Here is a 20,880-nt window from a genome sequence, read left to right on the forward strand (position 1 = left end):
AGCGGGGCGGTGAGGCCGCGCCTGGGTGTGGGAGAGTCCGCCGGGCGTTACTGGAATCCCTGGGCACCGAAAAACAGGTTGGGAGAACAGATCTGAGGTGCTCTTTAGATACCTAGTTTTGTACATCAGGTTTTTTCTCTACACCAAGTAGACTTTACTTCATGGCCTTAAGAAAAATACAGGATTATGCTGGGGGAGGCAGCGGGTCTGCCACCAGCCTGATTGAAGAAGCCATTTGTCGCGGTAGAGACGGACACGACAAACGAATGTTGCAGGCAGAATGTCTAATCATCTTTATTTTCCAAACCCTTCTTTTATATCTGCTTTACCAAACCGTGTGTTCATTTGATTGGTTACATAGTTGTCGTTTCACATTAGCATTGCTATGGGTTAATCTGTGCTCTTCTCATCTGCTCCCCCACAGGTGTGAGACTGCAGCTCTTGCATCCTGCTTCCTTGCTCATTGTTCCTCTTACCTTGATTATTCAGCAGACATTCCTTCTTTTCAAGGGTACACTGGAATCTTAGCAAGGCAGAACTTCTTCAATCAGGCTGGTGGCAGACCCGCTGCCTCCCCCAACAGAATTAGGGTAGATACTGGGAATACTGAGGAAATCATTGTTCCTTCCTCACAAACTACACTAGTATCTTTTCTCTCCACCACCCGCTTCCCTTTCCCAAACATTTAACATAAGCATCTAATTACGGAGAGGAGACAAATTTAACTTTCTGTTTCTACTTTTTCTAACTGCAGCGCCTTTCCCTTCTACCAAAAGTCCAGTATCTTTAAAACAACAGTTTTTCAAGCTGGTCATTTCTTACTTCTTACTCTGTGTGGACCAGTCAAGCCTGTTGCTTTTTCTGTTGTGTTTGCTCTCTTTCCTGGTCTGTAGGCCCTTACTCCTCCTCTGCCTTCACACCTGAGAGACTGCCCAGCATCTGTGGCTAGAGCACCCCATCACAAACAGCATCTCAGGCTTATAGCTCCCTTTGCTGGCTGGGGATGGAATGAGAAATGCTACAAAGACAGAACAAGGCACAGGTCAAAGGACAGGGTAGCCACTGTTCACAGCAGTTACGGCACACAGTGACAAGACTGTTAACTACACAGTTTGGAAAATGTCAAGAATCCTCTTATGCTATCATACACTGGTTTCTGGGTAGTTTCAAGGTTTTGCCTGTGTTAACAATTCTTTCCTTCTTCTTAGCTTCACCTATGCTTCAGAAAAAAACTACAATTAAAGATAAGAATGCATATTCACCTTAACTTTGTATCATGTTACTCCTGGGCTCTTTTGTTTCTATTGTTACTCTATTAATCTTTTGTTCTCTCTGAACAGAAAAAAAAGTCATAACTTCTTCATGTCTGCAGCTAATCTTAGTTATTCTCCAACTGCCTCTTGCTTGAGCTGCAAGAGCTTCTAGAGTTTACACTCGTGGTAGGAATCACCATACCATCCATTATCTAAACACGGACAGGGCAGTTAGCACATTACACACTTCTCAAGAATTTCACTACCACACAGCTGTGTAAGCCATCTCCTTTTGGGAAGACATTCCGTCACCAGGTGGCCTAATAACAGACCCCTTGCCTTTATTTATCCTTCTGTGGAGGAGGCTGTAAAGAATGCAGGCTACTCTGCCTAAGGCAAGCATTTCACTTTGAGAAAAATATTCTCCCAGTGCCAGCATCACTGACAAGCAGGCCTGACTGAAAGCCCTGCAATGCAAACCCTGAGAATTGGGCTTGGCCATATCTTCTCGGGGAGTAACGAGTTTAGGCCGTGTTTTATCAGGGGCTAACAGTACCAGCCTGAGCTGGGCCTAGACAAAACTGAAATTGCTACAGCTGCACATACACCAAAAAGGAGTTTGACTACAAGTCAGTCACTTTACACTCTAAATACCTGTAGCCCCTGTGAGCCCACTGAGTTTTCCTGCTTGGCATTGATCTCCTCCCTTGAGCAGGCTGCCTCTCAAGGTCACTCCTGGAGGTTGAGAGACCTCCTTAGCCAGCATCTTATATCTATAATGAGGCAAGTGACATTTTACATTAGGCCTAAAAGTATATTGTATGCTAGTGGCATTTTTATATATATCCAGCTTAATTATTAGAAGCATAGTAAGTAGAAGAGTGTTTGACCACTGTCTAAATTATTCTTTAAATTCTAATTTAAATCATTGTCATATAATTGTTTAATTACCATTCAATTATTGCTTAATAACCATTCAATAACCATTTAATATTCAGCCAATCATCAACTGATCATCATTTAATCATTAATAAAACCCTTTTAGTTAACCCCACAATGATGACTTCACTTAATAATTCACCTGTGACACCCCCCTACATGCAAAAGACTCAAACCTTAAACTAGAATTAAGGTGTACACAATTCACTGACTATCACTGTCACTAAAGCAGCCAGGAGAAACTTAGGTTTTTATAAAACCAGGGAACAATCACACAAAGTAACTTTGCACAACCAGGTACATGTGCTTGTGGAAGAAACACTTCAAGAAGGACACAAACTCACATTACTGCTGTTCTTTGTGATTCTGTTCCTCTTGTGCGGAGGAAAGCTTTCACCAAGAGTCACTTTGTACTGCAGATTGGACTTCCATCATAAATCTGCACCCAAATTGTTCTATACCATTACTGTTCAGCAACAATTTTAATACAACATTATGCCCTGTATATATTGTGAAACAGAATATTAACAGGTAATGCAAGAATTACAATATTCCAAAAGCGACTTACTTTACTGCTGGAACATAGAGACCTAGTGAAGCTGTCCAAAAAAACAATGGAAATGCTACAGATCAAGTTAAACAAGATGTGCCAGTATGTTCTGGAGGAAAAAAAATTGAACCTATCTATAAAAAGTCATGAAGACGTGGCCTTAGGTCTTCATGGAAATGCTGCAAATTCAAGGTTTCCAGGCAAACACATAATATGTGCAGGTGGAGCTTCCTGAAGAACAAGAAAGCCAAAGTTACCTCCTTTTTCTCAAATTTGTCAATTCTACTAGAAAGCCTAGAAGAAGAGAACCAAGTTAAGCAACCACAAATACAAACACATTCTCTGTACATGAACTGCATTGCAGCAATTTCATGTCTGCATAATTTTAATACTGAAGATTCCTGTATAAAGAGGTAATAGATCTTGAGAAACTTTAACCTTGACAGATTTTCTTTGGCTGGCCCACAGCTTTGTTTCTGATTCAAGACAAAGAATGAGGATACTGATAGTGATTCCAGAGGTCAAACTGACTGCCTCTGTGCTCTGTCTTACCTTAGGAAATAAAGGATGAACTCTGACCTTAAGCCAATTTTACCCTACTACTCTCTTTAATCTAATGTTTACCAAAAAAAAATTTAGAAGTGCACATCACATTTTTTCACTTAGAAATTCAATTCACTGGAGGGTGAAAACATGTTAAGACAGATTTAATTACTACTTTCAGAAGGACTTTCTGAATCTGTCGCAAAACCTTATCTTTCAGAAAAGGTTGATAAACTGGATCATACTCCCATTACATCATAGATTAAAGCAACTAGAGATTAACAAATGAAACTGCATGTGCTGACAATTTGAATTCACAGAATCACAGAATTGTCTAGATTGGAAAAGACTTTGAAGATAATCTAGTCCAACCATCAACCCAACATTAACAGTTCCCAACTACACCAGATCCCTCAGCACTAAGTTGACCCGACTCTTAAACACCTCCAGGGATGGGGACTCACCTCCCTGGGCAGCCCATTCCAACGCCCAACAACCTGTTCTGGAAAGAAATGCTTCCTAATATCCAGTCTAAACCTTCCCTGGCACAACTTGAGGCCATTCTCTCTTGTTCTATCGCTTGTTACTTGGTTAAAGAGACTCATCCCCAGCTCTCTGCAACCTCCTTTCAGGTAGCTGTGGAGGGCGATGAGGTCTCCCCTCAGCCTCCTCTTCTCCAGACTAAACAATCCCAGTTCCCTCAGCCGCTCCTCATACGACATGTGCTCCAGACCCTTCACCAGCTTTGTTGCCCTTCTCTGGACACACTCGAGTCATTCAATGTCCTTTTTGTAGTGAGGGGCCCAAAACTGAACACAGTCATCGAGTTGTGCCCTCACCAGTGCTGAGTACAGGGGCAAGATCCCTTCCCTGTCCCTGCTGGCCACGCTACTGCTGACACAAGCCAGGATGCCATTGGCCTTCTTGGCCACCTGGGCACACTGCTGGCTCCTGTTCAGCTGGCTGTCAATCAACACCCCCAGGTACCTCTCTGACTGGCAGCTCTCCAGCCACTCCTCCCCAAGCCTGTAGCGCTGCTGGGGGTTGTTGTGGCCCAAGTGCAGCCCCCGGCATTTGGCCTTATTGAAACTCCTGCAGTTGGCCTCAGCCCATGGCTCCAGCCTGTCCAGGTCTCTCTGCAGAGCCTCCCTGCCCTCGAGCAGATCAACACTCCCACCCAGCTGGGTGTCCTCTGCAAACTGACTGAGGGTGCCCTCGATCCCCTTGTCTAGATCATCAATAAAGATGTTAAACAGGAGTGGCCCCAAAACCGAGCCCTGGGGGACTCCACTCACGACCTGCTGCCAACTGGATTTCACTCCGTTCACCACAACTCTTTGGGGCCAACCATCCAGTCAGGTTTTTACCCAGCAAAGCATGTGCCCATCCAAGCCACGAGCAGCCAGTTTCACCAAGAGAATGCTGGGAAACAGTGTCAAACACCTTGCTAAAGTCAACATCCACAGCCTTCCCCTCATCCAGTAAGCAGGTCGTCCTGTTGCAGAAGGAGATCAGGTTTGTCAAGCAGGACCTGCCTTTCACAAACCCCTGCTGACTGGGCCTGATCATCTGGTTGTCCCGCATGTGTTGTGTGATGGCACTCAGGATGAGCTGCTCCATCAGCTTCCCAGGTACCGAAGCCAAGCTGATAGGTCTGTAATTTCTGGGATCATCCTTCCGACCCTTCTTATAGATGGGTATCACATTGGCCAATTTCCAATCTGTCGGGACCTCCCCGGTCAGCCAGGACTGCTGGTAAATGATGGAAAGTGGCTTGGCGAGCACCCCAGCCAGCTCCTTCAGCACCCTCGGGTGTATCCCATCTGGTCCCATAGATTTGTGTATATCTGTGTGATGCAGCAGGTCACTGACTGTCTCCTCCTGGAATGCGGGGGGGTTGTCCTCCCAGTCTCTCTTCTGGCTGAGGAGGCTGGATTCCCTCAATACAGCTAGTCTTGTTAATAAAGACTGAGAAAAGAAGGCAAAGAAGGCATTAAACACCTCAGCCTTTTCCTTATCACTTGTTACCATGTTTCCTCCTGTGTCTAGCAGGTGATGGAGGCTCTCCCTAGACTTTCTTCTGCTGTTTACATACATATAGAAACATTTCTTGTTGTCCTTGATTGCTGAAGCCAGATTAATTTCCAACTGGACTATAGACCTCCTGATTTCCACCCTGCATAGCCTCACAGCCCCTTTGTAATCACTGTGTGTGGCTAGCCCCTTCTTCCAAAGGCTGTAAACTCTCTCCCTGAGTTGCAGCCAAAGCTCCCTGTTCAGCCAGGGTGGTCATCTCTGGCGTCAGCTTCTCTTAGAGCACCTGGGGACCGCCTGGTCCTGAGCCATTAACACTTCTTTCTTACAGAGCGCCCAGCCTTCCTGGGCCCCTGTACCCTTCAGGAGAGTCTCCCAGGGGATCCTTTCAAGCACGTGCCCAAACAAGACAAAGTCAGTCCTTTGGAAGTCCAGGATGTCAGTTCTGCTTCCCCCTCTCCTGGCCTCTCTAAGAACAGAGAACACTATTATTTCATGATCACTGTGCCCTAGTCAGCCTCCAACCGCCACATCATCCACCAGTCCTTCTCTGTTCACATAAAGGAGATCCAGCAGGGGGCACCTTCTCTGGTCAGTTCGCTCACCAGCTGCATCAGGAAGTTATCTCCCACACATTCCAGGAATCTCCGGGACTGGTCCCACTGTGCTGTGTTATATTTCCAGCGGATGTCTATGAAGTTAAAGTCTCCCACAAAAACAAGGGCAAGCAATTGTGAGATTTCTCGTAAATGCCTATAGAATATTTCATCCACCTCTCTGTCCTGGGTGGGTGGCCTATAGTAGACTCCTACTACAACATCTGCCTAAATAGCACAATGTTTGATCACACAAACTTGGCAAGATCAGGCTTAAGCATAAGACTGTGGAAAGACCAGCCTATTCCAGAAGCAAGCATTATAATCACAAATGGATTCAACAGCCCATTTCTTAAATACCTGAGTGTGTGCACTTCAACTGAACAGATTTTGAATGAACCTCTGGAATGCTGCTGAGTTTTCCCTACTCACTCCATCTAGGCTCAGGGACATCAGAAAAGTTGAAATGCTTTTCAGTTTAAATTACTCACACTTGCCATTATTAAATTCAATCTCCTATTATGCTACTTGTTCAACAGCTTTACTAGTTCAAACCAAATGTTCCTTAGCCACCTTTAGTTTTACATAGACTAAGTAATTTGTCAAACACAAATTATGGTGCCATGGTGTGTTGTATGTTTTTCCCAGGCACTTGATAAATGTCTGATATGTGTTTTAAATGCACATTTTTGTGGTCTTCTGTTTTGGTTTTTTTTTTTCCAAAAGGCTAGTAGTTCATTCCAGTTCTGATTTTTATTTCTTCTGGTTTGAAAAGTTTTCACACAAGAGACTAAAGAAAAAATACCAAGGATTACAAAAAGGCTTCTGAAAATCTGTTTTCTCAAGCAGTTTTCCTTATTGAAGGATAACATACAAAAAAGCTAGAGCAAATCTTTTTAGAACAGTTGTGTTCATTTTTCCTTATAAACTGTTAGCAATAAGCCATTTTTTGGATTGATTTTTAAGAATCTGAAATACAAAAGCACAGGTGGCACTTGGTTCTTTTCCAGTTATGAACTAGACACTAGTGGCTGAGCTTCCGCATGAATTTTCTCTAATGAGAGGCAGGGCAGTTGGCAACAGCGCAGCCACTTCATTCTCAGTGCAATACCTTGGTAGTTTTCCATCTAATTCTGATGACTTACTGATAACTTGTACCTTCAGCCTGTTTTAAAAGGTAATTTAATTAAACGCTGCACTGATTGCTATGTGACTGCTCTGATTTTCTGCTGTAATACTTTTCTTTTTGAAATGCAAAATGCAAACTAACTTCTAGAAACTCTCACCCTCCAGAGTGAGAACATTAGATTTAGAAAGGTAAAGCTTTCAGTAATGGAATTCCCTTTACTATTAACTGATTTAGACCTCACCACCTTGTTATTTACTTTACAGCTGAGTAACAAGTGCCTCGTCTTTCAGAATATCTTTGTTCCATGCAGATTATGCTTACCATCTGACTGATTCAGCTGCTTCAGGAATCAGGAAAAAATTACTTCAGGAAAAAATTCCAAGACTAACTCCTACCCCAATCCTGTAATCTTTCACATTTAGTTTTTTTTACATGTAGTAGCAACTTGTATTCCTTGTAGCCACTGAAATGTTTGTACATTTAAAAAATACAGTTTTAGGATATGTGTGCAACAACAAAGGTGCAAAGTTGGTTATCCACTTCACAAAAAGTCATAACACGTTCTGCAAATACATTTATTTATTGACAAGCTCTCAAGCTTGTCTGAGACTATCCATCTAGAATATACATTTCAGAAGCGTATTTGTACATCAAAGACAGGTACAGTAATAACACTTTGTTAACAAGATTACAAGTTAACATCTTGGTAACTCATCAATCATTCTGATTTACAGTAAGTCCTTGGTATGTACATTCAGTAGGACCTCCAGTCAGTGAGCGTGGGGGAAGGTTTGTCTCACATAAAGTTCTGGTTTGTGAGGACCACACCAGAAGAATGAGACTTACCTAAGCTCCAATTCACAAGGTGATGAATGACTTGTAGCCCAAAATCACCTCAACTTTTTTGTTGCTCCATAGCACAGATTCACCAGCTACCACCTGATCTGCTTCATTTCTTTGTCACATTAAAACTGTTCCTGCTTTGTCTGTATTCGCATTTGCTTATATCACACTACTGACCTCCTATGCCTCGTCCTGTAGTACTCAACCTAGTGGTCTCTGCATCCAATTGGAAGCTGCTGGTTTTTACTCCATTTCAGCTCTTTGGTAATCCAGAATTAGTCTTTTACAGTGCTGCCCTCACTCCATCATGTATGAAGTAAGGTTGAGGACCACATCTGCGAAGCTCTGAATAAGGTTCATGAGACACCTTTCTCTAGACATCAGAAGAAAATACTGCTGCCATTTTCCTTAATGAATCACCTTTCTGTTTGAGGATGCCAGTCCACTTCTGTACCAGTACCAGCCACTATCAGACTACCCTGCAGCCAATGAAAGGAAACAACCCTCTCACCTCTACCATTATTCCAACAACCCGCTTGCCCTATAACCCTGAAAGCACTGCAGTATCCCCCAGCCTGGATTTACTGTGGGATTTCAAAGGGGCTCCAAACGCTTCCAGTCAAGAGCATGCCACAATCCACAGGAAGGTACATACCAAGCTGACCTGGATCCAACTCACCCTGGCTAGGTGCACAACCTCCCATCCCTTTGGGTGAAGGATTCTGCTTGGACAGCAGTTGCTACAAGCAACCGTAACAATACCGCTTGCTCTTACATCTCACAGAAGAGGGATGTACAGGCACATGAGAGAGCATGGCTTGTACAACCTTTATGCGATGGCCCTGAAGGTAACAAACAAGAACAAAGTGGTATTTAAAGACAGCTATTTTAGACTACCAATACTACTGCTGGCTGCTTGCAACAAGCTGTTTCTACAACATGGTTTTACCTTTACATGGCTTTTTAATACTTATTTATTGAACCATTCTGCCTCTAGCCTATCACAGCTCTTGTCCCACCTGCCTTCAGCCAACTCTGACAGTCTGCCTCCTGCCCATCTGATCATGGCCTTCCAACAAAGACAAACCAAGCCACTTGGACAAATAGCTTTTATTCACAGCCCAACACCAAAATGAGAGAAATTCTAAAAAAAAATTCTGGTAAATGCACCAAGCCTTGCAGTCTCAACATTACTATACAACAGGGTTCACTCTGTAGTACAGTCTAGAAGTGGAATCTGACCCATCATTTATTTTTTCTTGGGCAGCAGTTGAGCCACGGAGGACAGAGAAGTCACTCAGGCAAACACACACAATAACAAGGCTATGACCCTCTACTACCAGTCAGCTGCAGGTGTATCATCATGTTCTCTGGCAGACCAGGTCATCTAATCTGTGGCACTGGACTGGCCAAGGAGCACAGTACACAACTTGCTTCAAATGGCAGAAACGCACAGCCAAGCCTGGGTCAGCTCCGCCGACACCGCACTGTGCTAGCTGAACCATCATACACACTGGCAGCTTTGAGATTCAGACTGTCAGCCAAGTTGATTGCTGTCACTGTACTTGTAACAACCACCCCTACTCTGTGCTACAATGAAAACAAATAACCTGAAGGAGCTGCCAGTAAATACTGGAGCAAGCACTGAAAATAACAACTTCCTCACACAGGTACTTGTATCCCATATTTGGAACTTAGAATCCTTTGCTCATCTCCTGTGCAGTTAACTTTCTGCAATTGCCCTTTTGTTCAAACCAGTTCAGCTGTTTGGACATCCACATACCACCTTGAGGAACTGAGATGCAGTCCAGACAGCTCCTCAATTAATTTATCAGGTAACACTAAAAACAAAAACCCCACACACCAAGGGAGTTAGAGGATGTGCACTCCCCAAGAACAAGAATTCAGCTAGATTGCCAATGCTAACATCAAAATTAGGGAGAACGTTTTTCTTGAATTATTCAGCTCTGAATATGGGCAACTGATGTGTAAGCAAGCAGGCAGGACACAGATATGACTGTTTCTACTAGTTAGGGGAAACTTTTTACTTTTGACTAGTAATGGGTAGACAAACACAAACAGCTAAGATGAAGTAACAGGAAACTGTAGGGAATAAATCTATATTCAAGATACTCTAGTTCATGCACAGCACACACGTACCAGCCTGAATGAAGAAGCTGGGTTTCCGCCCATACTTCAAGCATCTCCTCTTGGGAAGAGAAGATCAAGAATATGACCAAAAGCCAGGCACACAGCAACACTCAATCATAAACTGAGTTCATCTGGTCATGAAGACAAGCCCTTAAGCATTTAGTTCCAATTTAAACCGCAGTTATATATACAGTTTCATTAAAGCACTTCCACATTTAATTTAAGCAAATTAGATTTTATCAGAAAGTTACACAAACCCAAAAAGCTTTATTTTTCAAAACCATACTTTATTTTTAAAGGCTAAGAGAAGTATTCAGAACTATATTTCTTAAGCAAAAAAGATTCACATTTCATTCTGCAGGGTCATTAGTATGAGAAAAAGCATTTGGGGATTTATTTTTTGCAGCTGTTGTGAGGTCCTACACCAATCTATATTTATTTTAAAATGGTAACATCCATTATGGCTTAAGATACAGAATTACAAAAGAGTAACATAAACGTTGAGATTCAAATGGTAAACAGGTAACTATGGTTATTATTCCACACAAAGATAATGTTTTAGCTAAGACAAACAGAAGCAACAATTGCCTTTATTGGTAGACAAATCAACTGAACATCATCAGCACAGACACTGCTTCAAGGATACCCACACTGTTCATCTGCAAGTTAGATGAATGTTCCGTTTGCACCAATTGCTTCACCTTTTCCTCCATATCACAAGCCTCAAAAACATGGAAGTATGAAATCATGACAACAGCTTTTTGTTTTGGTTCGGATTTTTGGTGGGTTTTTTGTTTTTTGCCTTTTTTTTTTTTAAAGAAAAGGATACAAGAAAAGATGGAAGACTACAGTATGCGGTGAAGGAAGAGTCATCACCTCTAAAGAGACAGCAGGACTTTGGCCAAGAAATTTTAATCATTAAGCATGTAAGGACTCAAACCGACTCGGAACCCAGAGCTGCAATTTTGTTGGGTGTTCTCCCCTTCACTGATTTGTAACTAAGCATTTACATGTTCTGGATGGCTTGCATTCAGTGGGACAGAGGTAGTGATGGGAACAAGATTCCTTCCCTAAAGTTTCCAAATAAATGAAATCTGGTAAGCATGGCCCCAACAAAGGGCAAGTGCAACCAGTGGAGGACCTGCCAACTGGGAAAGGACAAGAGCGCAAGTACAGACAGTAAGATGCTCTCCCATACCCAGACTGATAAATAAAATGTTACATAAAGGTGCCGGACAAGAATTGAGCAAGTAACAAAACCTCTGTGGCGTCTGCAATACCTGCTTCATGACAGGTTGTGCAAGGGATAGGTCTGTACCTCTGCTGCAGTTGTGGTGATCAAAATATTACATTACTTGCAGTACTGCCAGAAGTTCCAGTGTGTAACTAGCTAGCATGACTATATTGGTAATTTTAATATCTATATAAAGTCAGTCACCCATTTAAAATAAAAATAAGGACTTGTATTTGCAGACAATTCCTTTATCCAGTTAATTCTTCAGACTTGTCCCATTTTTGCTATTTGTGACTAGGCCAACTTTTCTGTCCTAAAGGAATTAAGACAGACTTCAACTGTTAAAGTTCCTTTCTCTTTGCTCACTAAGAGTAATTTAAAAAAATCCAAAACACAACAGCAGGTTTTTATCTTACACTCCTAGAATATTACCATTTCTTACAGGAGTGTTCATTCAGAAGGAAACTCTGTAATACTTAAAAGGTTGCAACTCTTGGACAAGGAGGGATGGTCAACTAGGTCATCTGAATATAATTTGAGTGCTGTAAACCAATCACTGAATAAACTCAACACCTGGGGCTGGAGAGCAGTTCTTAGAACACCCCGTTTCTCTTCTTAAGAAGATCAGAGGTACAATGGTTTGTTTTATTGCGACACTGGTTAGCCAAATCCAATTCTTCCCAGATATGATTTTTAAGAACCAGGGATTTTACGGCTTATTGCCAAATTTGGCAGACAATTTACTGATGAGATTCATGACCTTGGGATTGTTCTGGTACTTGGACATATTTGCTGGGTTCTGAGCAACATCTTGAAACGCAACCATAACTTCTGGATCCTGCAGGACAAAGAGCAAAAAATTAGGGCATTTATAAAACAAGTCTACAAAAGTTAGTGGTGCATGGTTCCAACACAAATCTAGTCTTGCTCATCTAATATAACAAGACCAGACTAGAGTTTCAGGCACATTGTTAATGCTGCATCAGTAAACACCAGAATCACTACTGAACTTGTTACAGTAATAGCTCAATGTGTGAAAAAGGGGATAAGAATTATTTCTCAAAACAGGAGCCAAACAGAGCCACACCTACTGGATTATTTCTATTCTGACATCTTCATATACGTTTTGAAGGAGGCAGGAGATCTATGTGAGTAGCATGCATGATAGGATAACCCTCCTCTGTGCAACAGCTGCTACTCATCCCTTTCACCCCTTTTCCTTTTCGCAGAAGAAACTTTAATCTCCTGGACTGTGAGCAGATGATGTGGCAATGTTTGGCTTTTTAAAATGCATCTAATTCTCAGTCACTTCCCACCTCCTCTGAGAATTAACACTTGGAAGAGAACCTTGCTATCTCTCATCACACTACTGTTTGTTGCAATTGATAAATACATTCACATACACATTAAAGTTAGTGGTCAAAAAAAATAACAACTTAATCTTCTCTATTTAATATGAGATGCATTAAACTATTTTTCTGTACTTGTAATACACCTTTAGCCTCCACTGAACTAGAATCAGTTTTACTCATTTTACATGTGTATGTTTTCAACAGCACCCTTTAATAACTCTGTATAGACTAATTTCACATCTCAGCCTGGAAAAATGGTTTCCATTATAAGCAACTTCCGCAAAGATTTAAGTTTTCTTTAATTCATCTAAAGTGCAAGCAGTTTATTATGTCCAATACAAGTCATCTGCATTAGCTGTAATTTCACTTGCTCTTCTTTCTAGCACACTGAAGTAGTTTCACCGTAAAGATACATTCTTCCCTAGACTTCTCACCCATTTCTACCACAGATATAGTCTTTGGACACCAAAAACCAACTGGTGTCCTTAATGCTGTCTGTGCTACAATAACACCATCCTGTATCTATTCTAGCATCAGACTCAGACAAAAGCTGTTTAACAAGTCTGATCCGAAATTGCACCTGGTAGGCGTAGACTCCACTGAAATCACCTACATGGTTCAGTCATGTCTTATACATGTTGGGAACCAAGAGTCAAGTCTTACCCTTTGTTAGAAGGATTTACAAGTGTTTTGTCTCCCTCACAAAAGGGAATCTGCAAACTCTATGAAAAATAGGATGCTGAAGTTCAGAAAACAGACACTGGAGATATTTTCTCCACTTTACAGGATTCCTATGCAAAGAAAAAAAGATGACTTTCACAACCTCAAACTTCCTGAATTTCCAACTTCAAAATAGGGCATATGACTATAAAGATTGTGTCATGTTGTTAAATGTGTGTTTTCACCTGTATATGAATGTGGAACAAAAAGCTGAGTAAGCTTATTCACTGATTTGTGTCCAAGCACACCTAAATGAATGTTAAATATCCAATTTTATGCTACGTGTTCTATGGTCATGTAAATTCACAGCAAGTAAATTATTCTGTACTTGTGCAACTCCCCAGAAGCCTTCAACCTTGGACTGTGTTTATAAAAATGTTTACCACATCCAGGGTTTCCACACTGATGAGCAGTGTGGTGTACTGAAAGGTATGGACTCCCCCATTATCAGAATTAAGTTTAAGGCTGAAGATAACGTTTCCATAAGGAAATATTTACACAGGTGGAATAGGAACCATTGTATAAAATGGCATTAGTGAAACATTCAATTTTCTAATACTCTAGTCCTCAGTTGCAGAAGGATGAAAAATACTTCCAAGGAAAAAGTTATCACTATTATTTTTTCAATCTTACACATTTTGGTGGAAGTCTGGGTCTAACACATGACTACATGTCAAAAAGAATCCATAAATTCATCTTAATGCCTCACTCCTTTTGAAAAGAACTTGTATTTGACCCATGACAGCTCTCCAAAACAAAGTTATCATTTTGTGTCCAGAGAAAGCAATTGCACATCCAAGACAGGAAGTACTACAGAACCCTCCAGACAGCCAAAATAGTAAAATAAGAGAAACACACACAAAAATTTCAGCCAATTCTTCTGAAGAGTAAAAAGCTCAGGGCAAATAAGCTTAAAATAGTATGTATTAGAAGTCATTGCAAAAGGTCACAACTAATACCATTAAGAAGCTATGAAAAGAAATGCAACAGAAGTTTTGCCACTGAGTCTTCTGTGCATAAAAGACTAATGCAGCCACAATTAAAAACAAAAAGAAAAAAGAAAAAAGGAAATACCCTGAAGATAATAAATCTTCAGCTAATGGAACTATAAATCTTCATTAAGAAAAGTTTTTACACAAGTTTGCAGAGATTCTTATCTTTATGCCAATGATGAGCAATAACTTTATAAACAATCCATAGGCAGCCATATCTGGTTCATTGGTTGCTTCCACAGATGACAAGGTCAAGTTGACAGCATAAACGGTTTAGCCTAGCTCATGTTCAGGCACACACAGTTGTAAGGTTTCCCAAGATGTTAACAGACTCGGGCATATTTCACTGTTAGCTCATGGAGAATAGTCTCAAAGATAATGAGACAATAGTCACTAAGTCTAAAGAGATTGAGAAGGTAGTCTTTACTCTCCGAATACTCCAGTTTCAGCAAAAACTCCTCACCATGAAAAGCTTCTACTATACTGTCAGTTAAAATAGTATCTTAAGATTAGCGATTTGGGGGAAACATGTGATTCAGTATCTCCAGACTTTTTCATAACACCTCAGATACCCTGTGTAATAGCTGCCAGCTACCATTATCCATCAACATATTGCACAGCTGCCATGAGCAGAAGCCAAGCAGCAGAAACTACTGTCTTAAGACTAGAGCTTACACTGCCTATTCAGAGAGGACCAGAACATAGTCAGCTGGACACTGGGAAGAGGTAGCAGTGCAGACATAGATGAAATGCTGAATAAATCATATCTAGATGTAAAGCTTGTCTCTCTCTGCAAGAGACCAGCAAGAGGTCAGCAAAGAGGTCAGTCAAGGCTTTGCTGACAGATTCTACATCTTAAAGCCTGCCTGCATTATCAGAAAACACCATCAACACACATTCTTGCAACAGGGTCCTACAGTATATTGGGGTATATATAATCAGCATGCAACAGTCTTAAAGCATGTGGCAAGCACTTAATATTTAGCTGCATCTCAAAGTTCTCTTTTCAGCAACTCTAATTTCAAACTCCTGTATCACAGCATAAGTTAGCCAGGCAATGAATACAACTGCAAGTCATGGACTTTTTTTGGATGGTTTGCATGAAAGTCAACATTGCTAACTGGGACAGACCAAGTAAAGGTTTGCTTCCAAACACCAGCAACCATTAAGGGTACCAATGAGCTTTTCCACGGAAAGTGATGCCTTTTTGTGATTTCAGGGCATACCAAATAACGGTCCCTTGTGATGCTTTTATTTGGATGGGGATCATAGTTGTTCAATGAGCTGAGACCACCACATAACTCTAGTATAACCACAGCAATCCAGAAAAAGTAACGACACTTTTACACTTGATCATACTAGTATTCAAATATGAGCTATACAGCTCAAATTTTTCTTAGCCCACCAGTCCCCAAAATTGATGTTGTCAAATATGTTATGTTTAATCTGCTGAAATACTTTTCTTGTGTAAAAGTAGTCATGACATTGAGCAATTAACCAATCAATTAATCAAGCCCACTGGAGAAATAAGCTTTCTGAACATCAATTTAAAAAAATGCCAGATGCAGAACTATTCTGATACTACTTTGCCTCTGGAAAAACCAAACACTTAATCCCCTAAGCGAAAGACAATTATCATCTCAATATTATTGTAATGTATTGTGTTGCAACAATATTAACAATCATTTTTTGATTGTGCATAATTATCTAGCCACAATGTGTGTGCACTCAAAAAAAGGAGCAAATGAATTATACCATGTGGAAAATAACCAGTAAAGACACTCAAAAGAGATGAGAACTCTATATTGCACACAGTTTTGTCTATCATAAATGTGTATTAGGCGGGGGGGGCATCTACAATTAAGCTCCCATCCGTTGGAAAAATAGCTAACATTGATTCCAGGCAGTCTGGTGCCACACACAAGGAGAGAATTTCACAACAGAAATAAGCAAGCATCTCATTGCTATCCAGAGGGTCATATCTTTCTTTGTTCCCCTAGCTCACAGGCACTGTTCTTCCCTTATTTAGAACATTTAGCTTTGATTTTAACAAATACTAACCTGCATGGCCGCAAGGACTTCTGGATCACTGAGAATCTCATTGAGACCTGGCATACCTGCCATTCCTGGCATACCTCCAGGCATAGCCCCAGGAAATCCACCTGAAAATCCAATACAAGAAGAATGCATAATGAGAAACATTTAATTCATGTATACAGGAGACTCGCTGAGAGAGACTAAGACAGACTTCCTTTGCCACACCTCTAAAGCCACATCTTCCATAAGGCTACAGCTGGTCCACTGAATGGAAAGTAGTCTTTACCTTCTCTTTCTGCGAAGACCTACATCTTATTTCATCCATGTTTTTAACCCAAATGAACAGGAGGCTTGTAATGACTGTCAGGTTCTAGCACCTTGTACACAGATGCAGTTACTTTTCTGGTTAACTTAAATGAAGTAGGTCTCAAGCCCAGGAATGTAAGGAATTTGAACACATGAGGTGAACAATTCAAGGCAAAAGCAGATCAGCAGTAGTATGTCCCAGGCACATTCTACATTTGTCAAGAACCTTAGGGTTGAAAAAAATTGTACTAACAAAGAAAAAAAAAATCCCTGAAGCAAAACGCTTGAGGTTGTTTTCAAATTCTTGATCAGCAGCTACCCCAGCTGTGCTGAGTGAGCAGGGTAGATACGGTCTCTTTGGTTCCCCTGACAAGCTGATCCATCTGGAGGATGCACACAGCCTACCTCAACTACCTCTCAATCTTCAGGAGTACTTACTTCATTAGTACTTACTCTTGATTATCCCCAGTTTATTGTGTCCAAAATAACATGGAAAGCCCAATTTTTGTCGAATTGTCCAGTAACAGCTTTTCTGTAAGGTAAACTACACTACCTCCTCTGAGAAACTATTCTGTTCAACAGCTTACAACCAGCAGATTCCCCTAATAGTCATTCAATCCAAATTTTCAACTTTAAAACAACTGTTCTTAAGCAGAATGGGTCCGAGGCACCCTGGGTAATTTAGAAAATGTTTTTTACTAGTTTTTCAACACATATTATTAAACAAATACTTCACCTTTGTTTTCCCAGACCTAAATCCCTTCATTCTGTTATTCATCATTATTGATTTCTGTCTTCCCTCTGCTTGCTGCCCAGCATCAATCCTCTTTAAGAGAGAGTATCCCATCCCTCTTCCCATTAGTGCTGTTATTAGTAGATAAATTCCAAACTACATAATTTTTTTTTCTCTGTCTTGAGAAAAAAAATGCTACAAAAACCATGGCTATAATATTCTACACAGAAACAAGTCACCTCTACCTCAAGTATCGGTGCTTAAAAATAAAATACCTGGGAAGCCACCTGGGAAACCACCAAACTGAGCCCCTCCTGCCTGTCGTCTTGCTTCTTCCTCCTGCAGATGAAAGCACATAATTCCACACAAAGCAATGGAACTGCAGCCTGTTTTCTACTGCTCAACTGGTTTTAGGAGAAAAAAAATAACTGAGACTGTTTCAGGCAGGTAGGCTATCACAATAAACAAAGCACTTCACTATGTACAAAACCACTAACAAGAAACAGCTATGTCTACTCTTACTTTAGTATGATTTTGCAGATAAGTTATGCAGAGTATGGTTTTAGTGAATATGAACTGCATTTGTTTTAGCTCTCAACTTACATTTTTAGAACTAACTCCTACCTGCAATATATTAAAATATATCAGTAAAGCATGAAGAGAAAGCAAGCAAACCATGTCAGGAAGCGAGGAAGAGAACAAGGCATTATCCTGAATTTAAAACCTCCCACTTGGGGAGACAAAAGTACCTTAAGTGAAAACTATTCTGGTATAGTCATACAATAACTGATTTCTTGAAATACAGGATTAGTAGAGATTCCAGAGCCTGAGTTTGTCACAAGCAATAAAAGCAGATGCAGTACAATGGCCTCTTCTCCAGATTTCACTATTGGTCAAGTAACCAAGACAGAAATCAATTCTCCAAAATGTAATTCTAAGACTTAAAATGAAAGTAATTCTTCTCTGCAATTCATTTTAACAAAAATAACTATGACGCTCTCCAAATTGTTAAGAAATGTTAAAGCCCAGGTATTCACCCTTTGTGCTCTCTCATGCTCCTCCCGTGCCTTCTTCACTCTTTCCATTCTTTCCTTGATTTCCTTTTCTTCACGCTTCCGCTCATATTTTCGGCGATGTTCTGCAATTTTCTGTGCCTGTTACAATAGAATACCAAGATTTCTTATACATTTCTAGCATATCACACAAAATATTTCAATACAAAATACATGTAAACATAACCATCTGCTTTTACCAATTCTTAATAATATGATCTGACTGCACATCCTAAAAGCCCCTTTGTTTTAGGAGCCATTTGCCATTTCCTCTCTATAGCCCTAACTGGATCCACCAGAACATGTACTATAGTATACTTTTTTGCTGCAAAGCTCTGGGACTTGCACCATAGTTAATATTATCATTCCATGTCCCTTTGTGCTTTTATGCTAAAATATTAATTTCTCCCAGGCTAAAACCAGCAACTGCCCCAGAAAAGGGAATTTTCACTGGTACAACAACAGGAAGTATAATTCCCCTCTGCACACACACATATTTAGATAGTGTTATTGCTGTTTCAGATGCCTCTGCGGCATATATAGCTACACATAAGCAAACCAAAGAATTTCTGAACCAAATCAAGAAAGGGCTGGTGGGGACAAAGTTTGCTTCTTATTACTCACTTTTTCTCAAGTCTATCAAATCTACAGCCCCAGCAGAAGAGGGTAGTTAGCAGTGAACTCCCTGAGGCCCCTCACTCAAGGGAACTGACATTCACTACACACAACAGAACACTAACTGTAGCACTGCTTTCCTGAAATCAGAATGTATCCTTATATAGCATTGCAAAAAAATAGTTCATGATTTCACTAATTGTGTATGATGATTATTACCCAGTGACACTTCTGTAACTAAAAACCAGCAAAATCAAGGTTCAAGAAGGGAGATACTAACTACTACAACAAAGGATACTTTTCTTTCAGAATACTCTTTAAAAAGAAATTTTAAGTAGTGAAGTTTCAATACAACTTATTTTAGCTAGGAGATACTCATTCCCTACCATCTCATTCTTGAAGTACATCTGCCAGAGAAAGCACGCTGCAGGCAGCAGGACTGACTGATAGTGAATGCAGTACATGTTATAGGAACCTGATGTTACAGCCATTCAGTAGTTCATTAAGAGAGAGGTAAGTGTTTTGTGGTTGCTTTTTTTAATTAAATAAAGAGTTTCCAAGTTCTGATTTTCATTGTTTCTAAGTATTTCTTAAAATGAACTAAGAATTTTTAAAATGAGTTAGACTTTCAGCTGAAAGTGCTACAAACTAAGTAGTGCTAGGAAAGCTGGAAGTGAATAAAGTAAGTGAATGTATAATCTTCACTTAAGGATAAAAAAATCACCCATGAGAAGATCATACATTTTTCCTTGAGCTACATACACAAATCCCTATACAGCTGGCAACTACACATCAATGTATCACAGACATACTCTGCTGTTTCTGTGCATGGGCAGATTAACTGGGAAATAGAAGGTTCCCCCTCAGCCAAACATTAAGTATAACTCTTATAAAGGTTGAGACCTACAACCTAATTATGTTCACCACAGATCAGTCCAACACAGAAGGCTAATAGGTTGTAAGATGGTTTCCACTGTTGTTTTGCTGTCTACAAAGACATGGTAAAAAAACTGAAAGCTGAAGTTCTTACACAAAGGAACATTTATGCATGTGAATGGGTTAAGCCTGGCTGGCTGCCAGATGCTCACTAAGCCACTCTCTCACTCCCCCTCCTCAAAAGGGCAGAGAGAAAAGATGAAGAAGCTCCTGACTTGAAACAAAGACAGGGAGATCACACATCCACTACCATCCTGGGCAAAACAGACTCAACATCAGGAATATTAAATTAATTTATTGCCAATTAAAAGTAGCACAGGATGATGAGAAACAAAGACAAAACCAAAACCACTTTCCCCCCATCCCCTTCTTCCCAAAACTCAACTTCACAACTTCATTCCCCACTCTTCTACGTCCTCCCTCTACCCCAAATGGCACATGGGGACTGGGGCTGTGATCAGTTCACAACACTGCACTTCTGCCACTCCTTCCTCCTCACACTTTTTTCCTGCTTCAGTGTTGGGTCCACCCACAAGATACAGTCCTTCCCAAACTCCTCCACTATCGGTCCCCCCATAGGATACAGTCCTTCCCAAACTGCTCCAGTGTGGGTCCTCCCCACAGGGTATGGTCCTTAAGCAAACAACTGTCCCAGCATGGGTCCCCCATGGGCTGCACCTCCTGCCAGAAAACCAGTTTCTGTGAGGGCTCCTCTCTGCAGGCTACAGTTTCTGCCAGGAGCCTACTCCAGCGTGGACTCTCCAGGGGCTGCAGCTTCCTTCAGGGCACACCCACTTGCTCTGGCATGGGGTCCTCCATGGGCTGCAGTGTGGGTACCTGCTCCACTGTGGACCTCCATGGGCTC

At 40.9% G+C, this 20,880-nt stretch overlaps 1 protein-coding gene across 1 annotated transcript in view; it reads right to left on the bottom strand.

Moving 5' to 3' along the window:
- Positions 1-10,608: 10,608 nt before the first annotated feature.
- Positions 10,609-20,880, bottom strand: part of ST13 (ST13, Hsp70 interacting protein) — an 18,989-nt gene continuing 8,717 nt past the window's right edge. Inside the window, exons 5-8 of the mRNA XM_026866148.1 lie at positions 18,450-18,566; positions 17,688-17,751; positions 16,398-16,498; positions 10,609-12,110 (exon numbers count right to left, since the gene is read on the bottom strand). Of these exons, the coding sequence (XP_026721949.1) occupies positions 11,982-12,110; positions 16,398-16,498; positions 17,688-17,751; positions 18,450-18,566 (411 nt within the window). The 3' untranslated portion in view covers positions 10,609-11,981. The remainder of the gene's footprint in view (positions 12,111-16,397; positions 16,499-17,687; positions 17,752-18,449; positions 18,567-20,880) is intronic.

This window comes from Athene cunicularia (genome assembly GCF_003259725.1).
Source record: "Athene cunicularia isolate RWA chromosome 1 unlocalized genomic scaffold, athCun1 chr1_part2, whole genome shotgun sequence".
Taxonomy (NCBI): domain Eukaryota; kingdom Metazoa; phylum Chordata; class Aves; order Strigiformes; family Strigidae; genus Athene; species Athene cunicularia.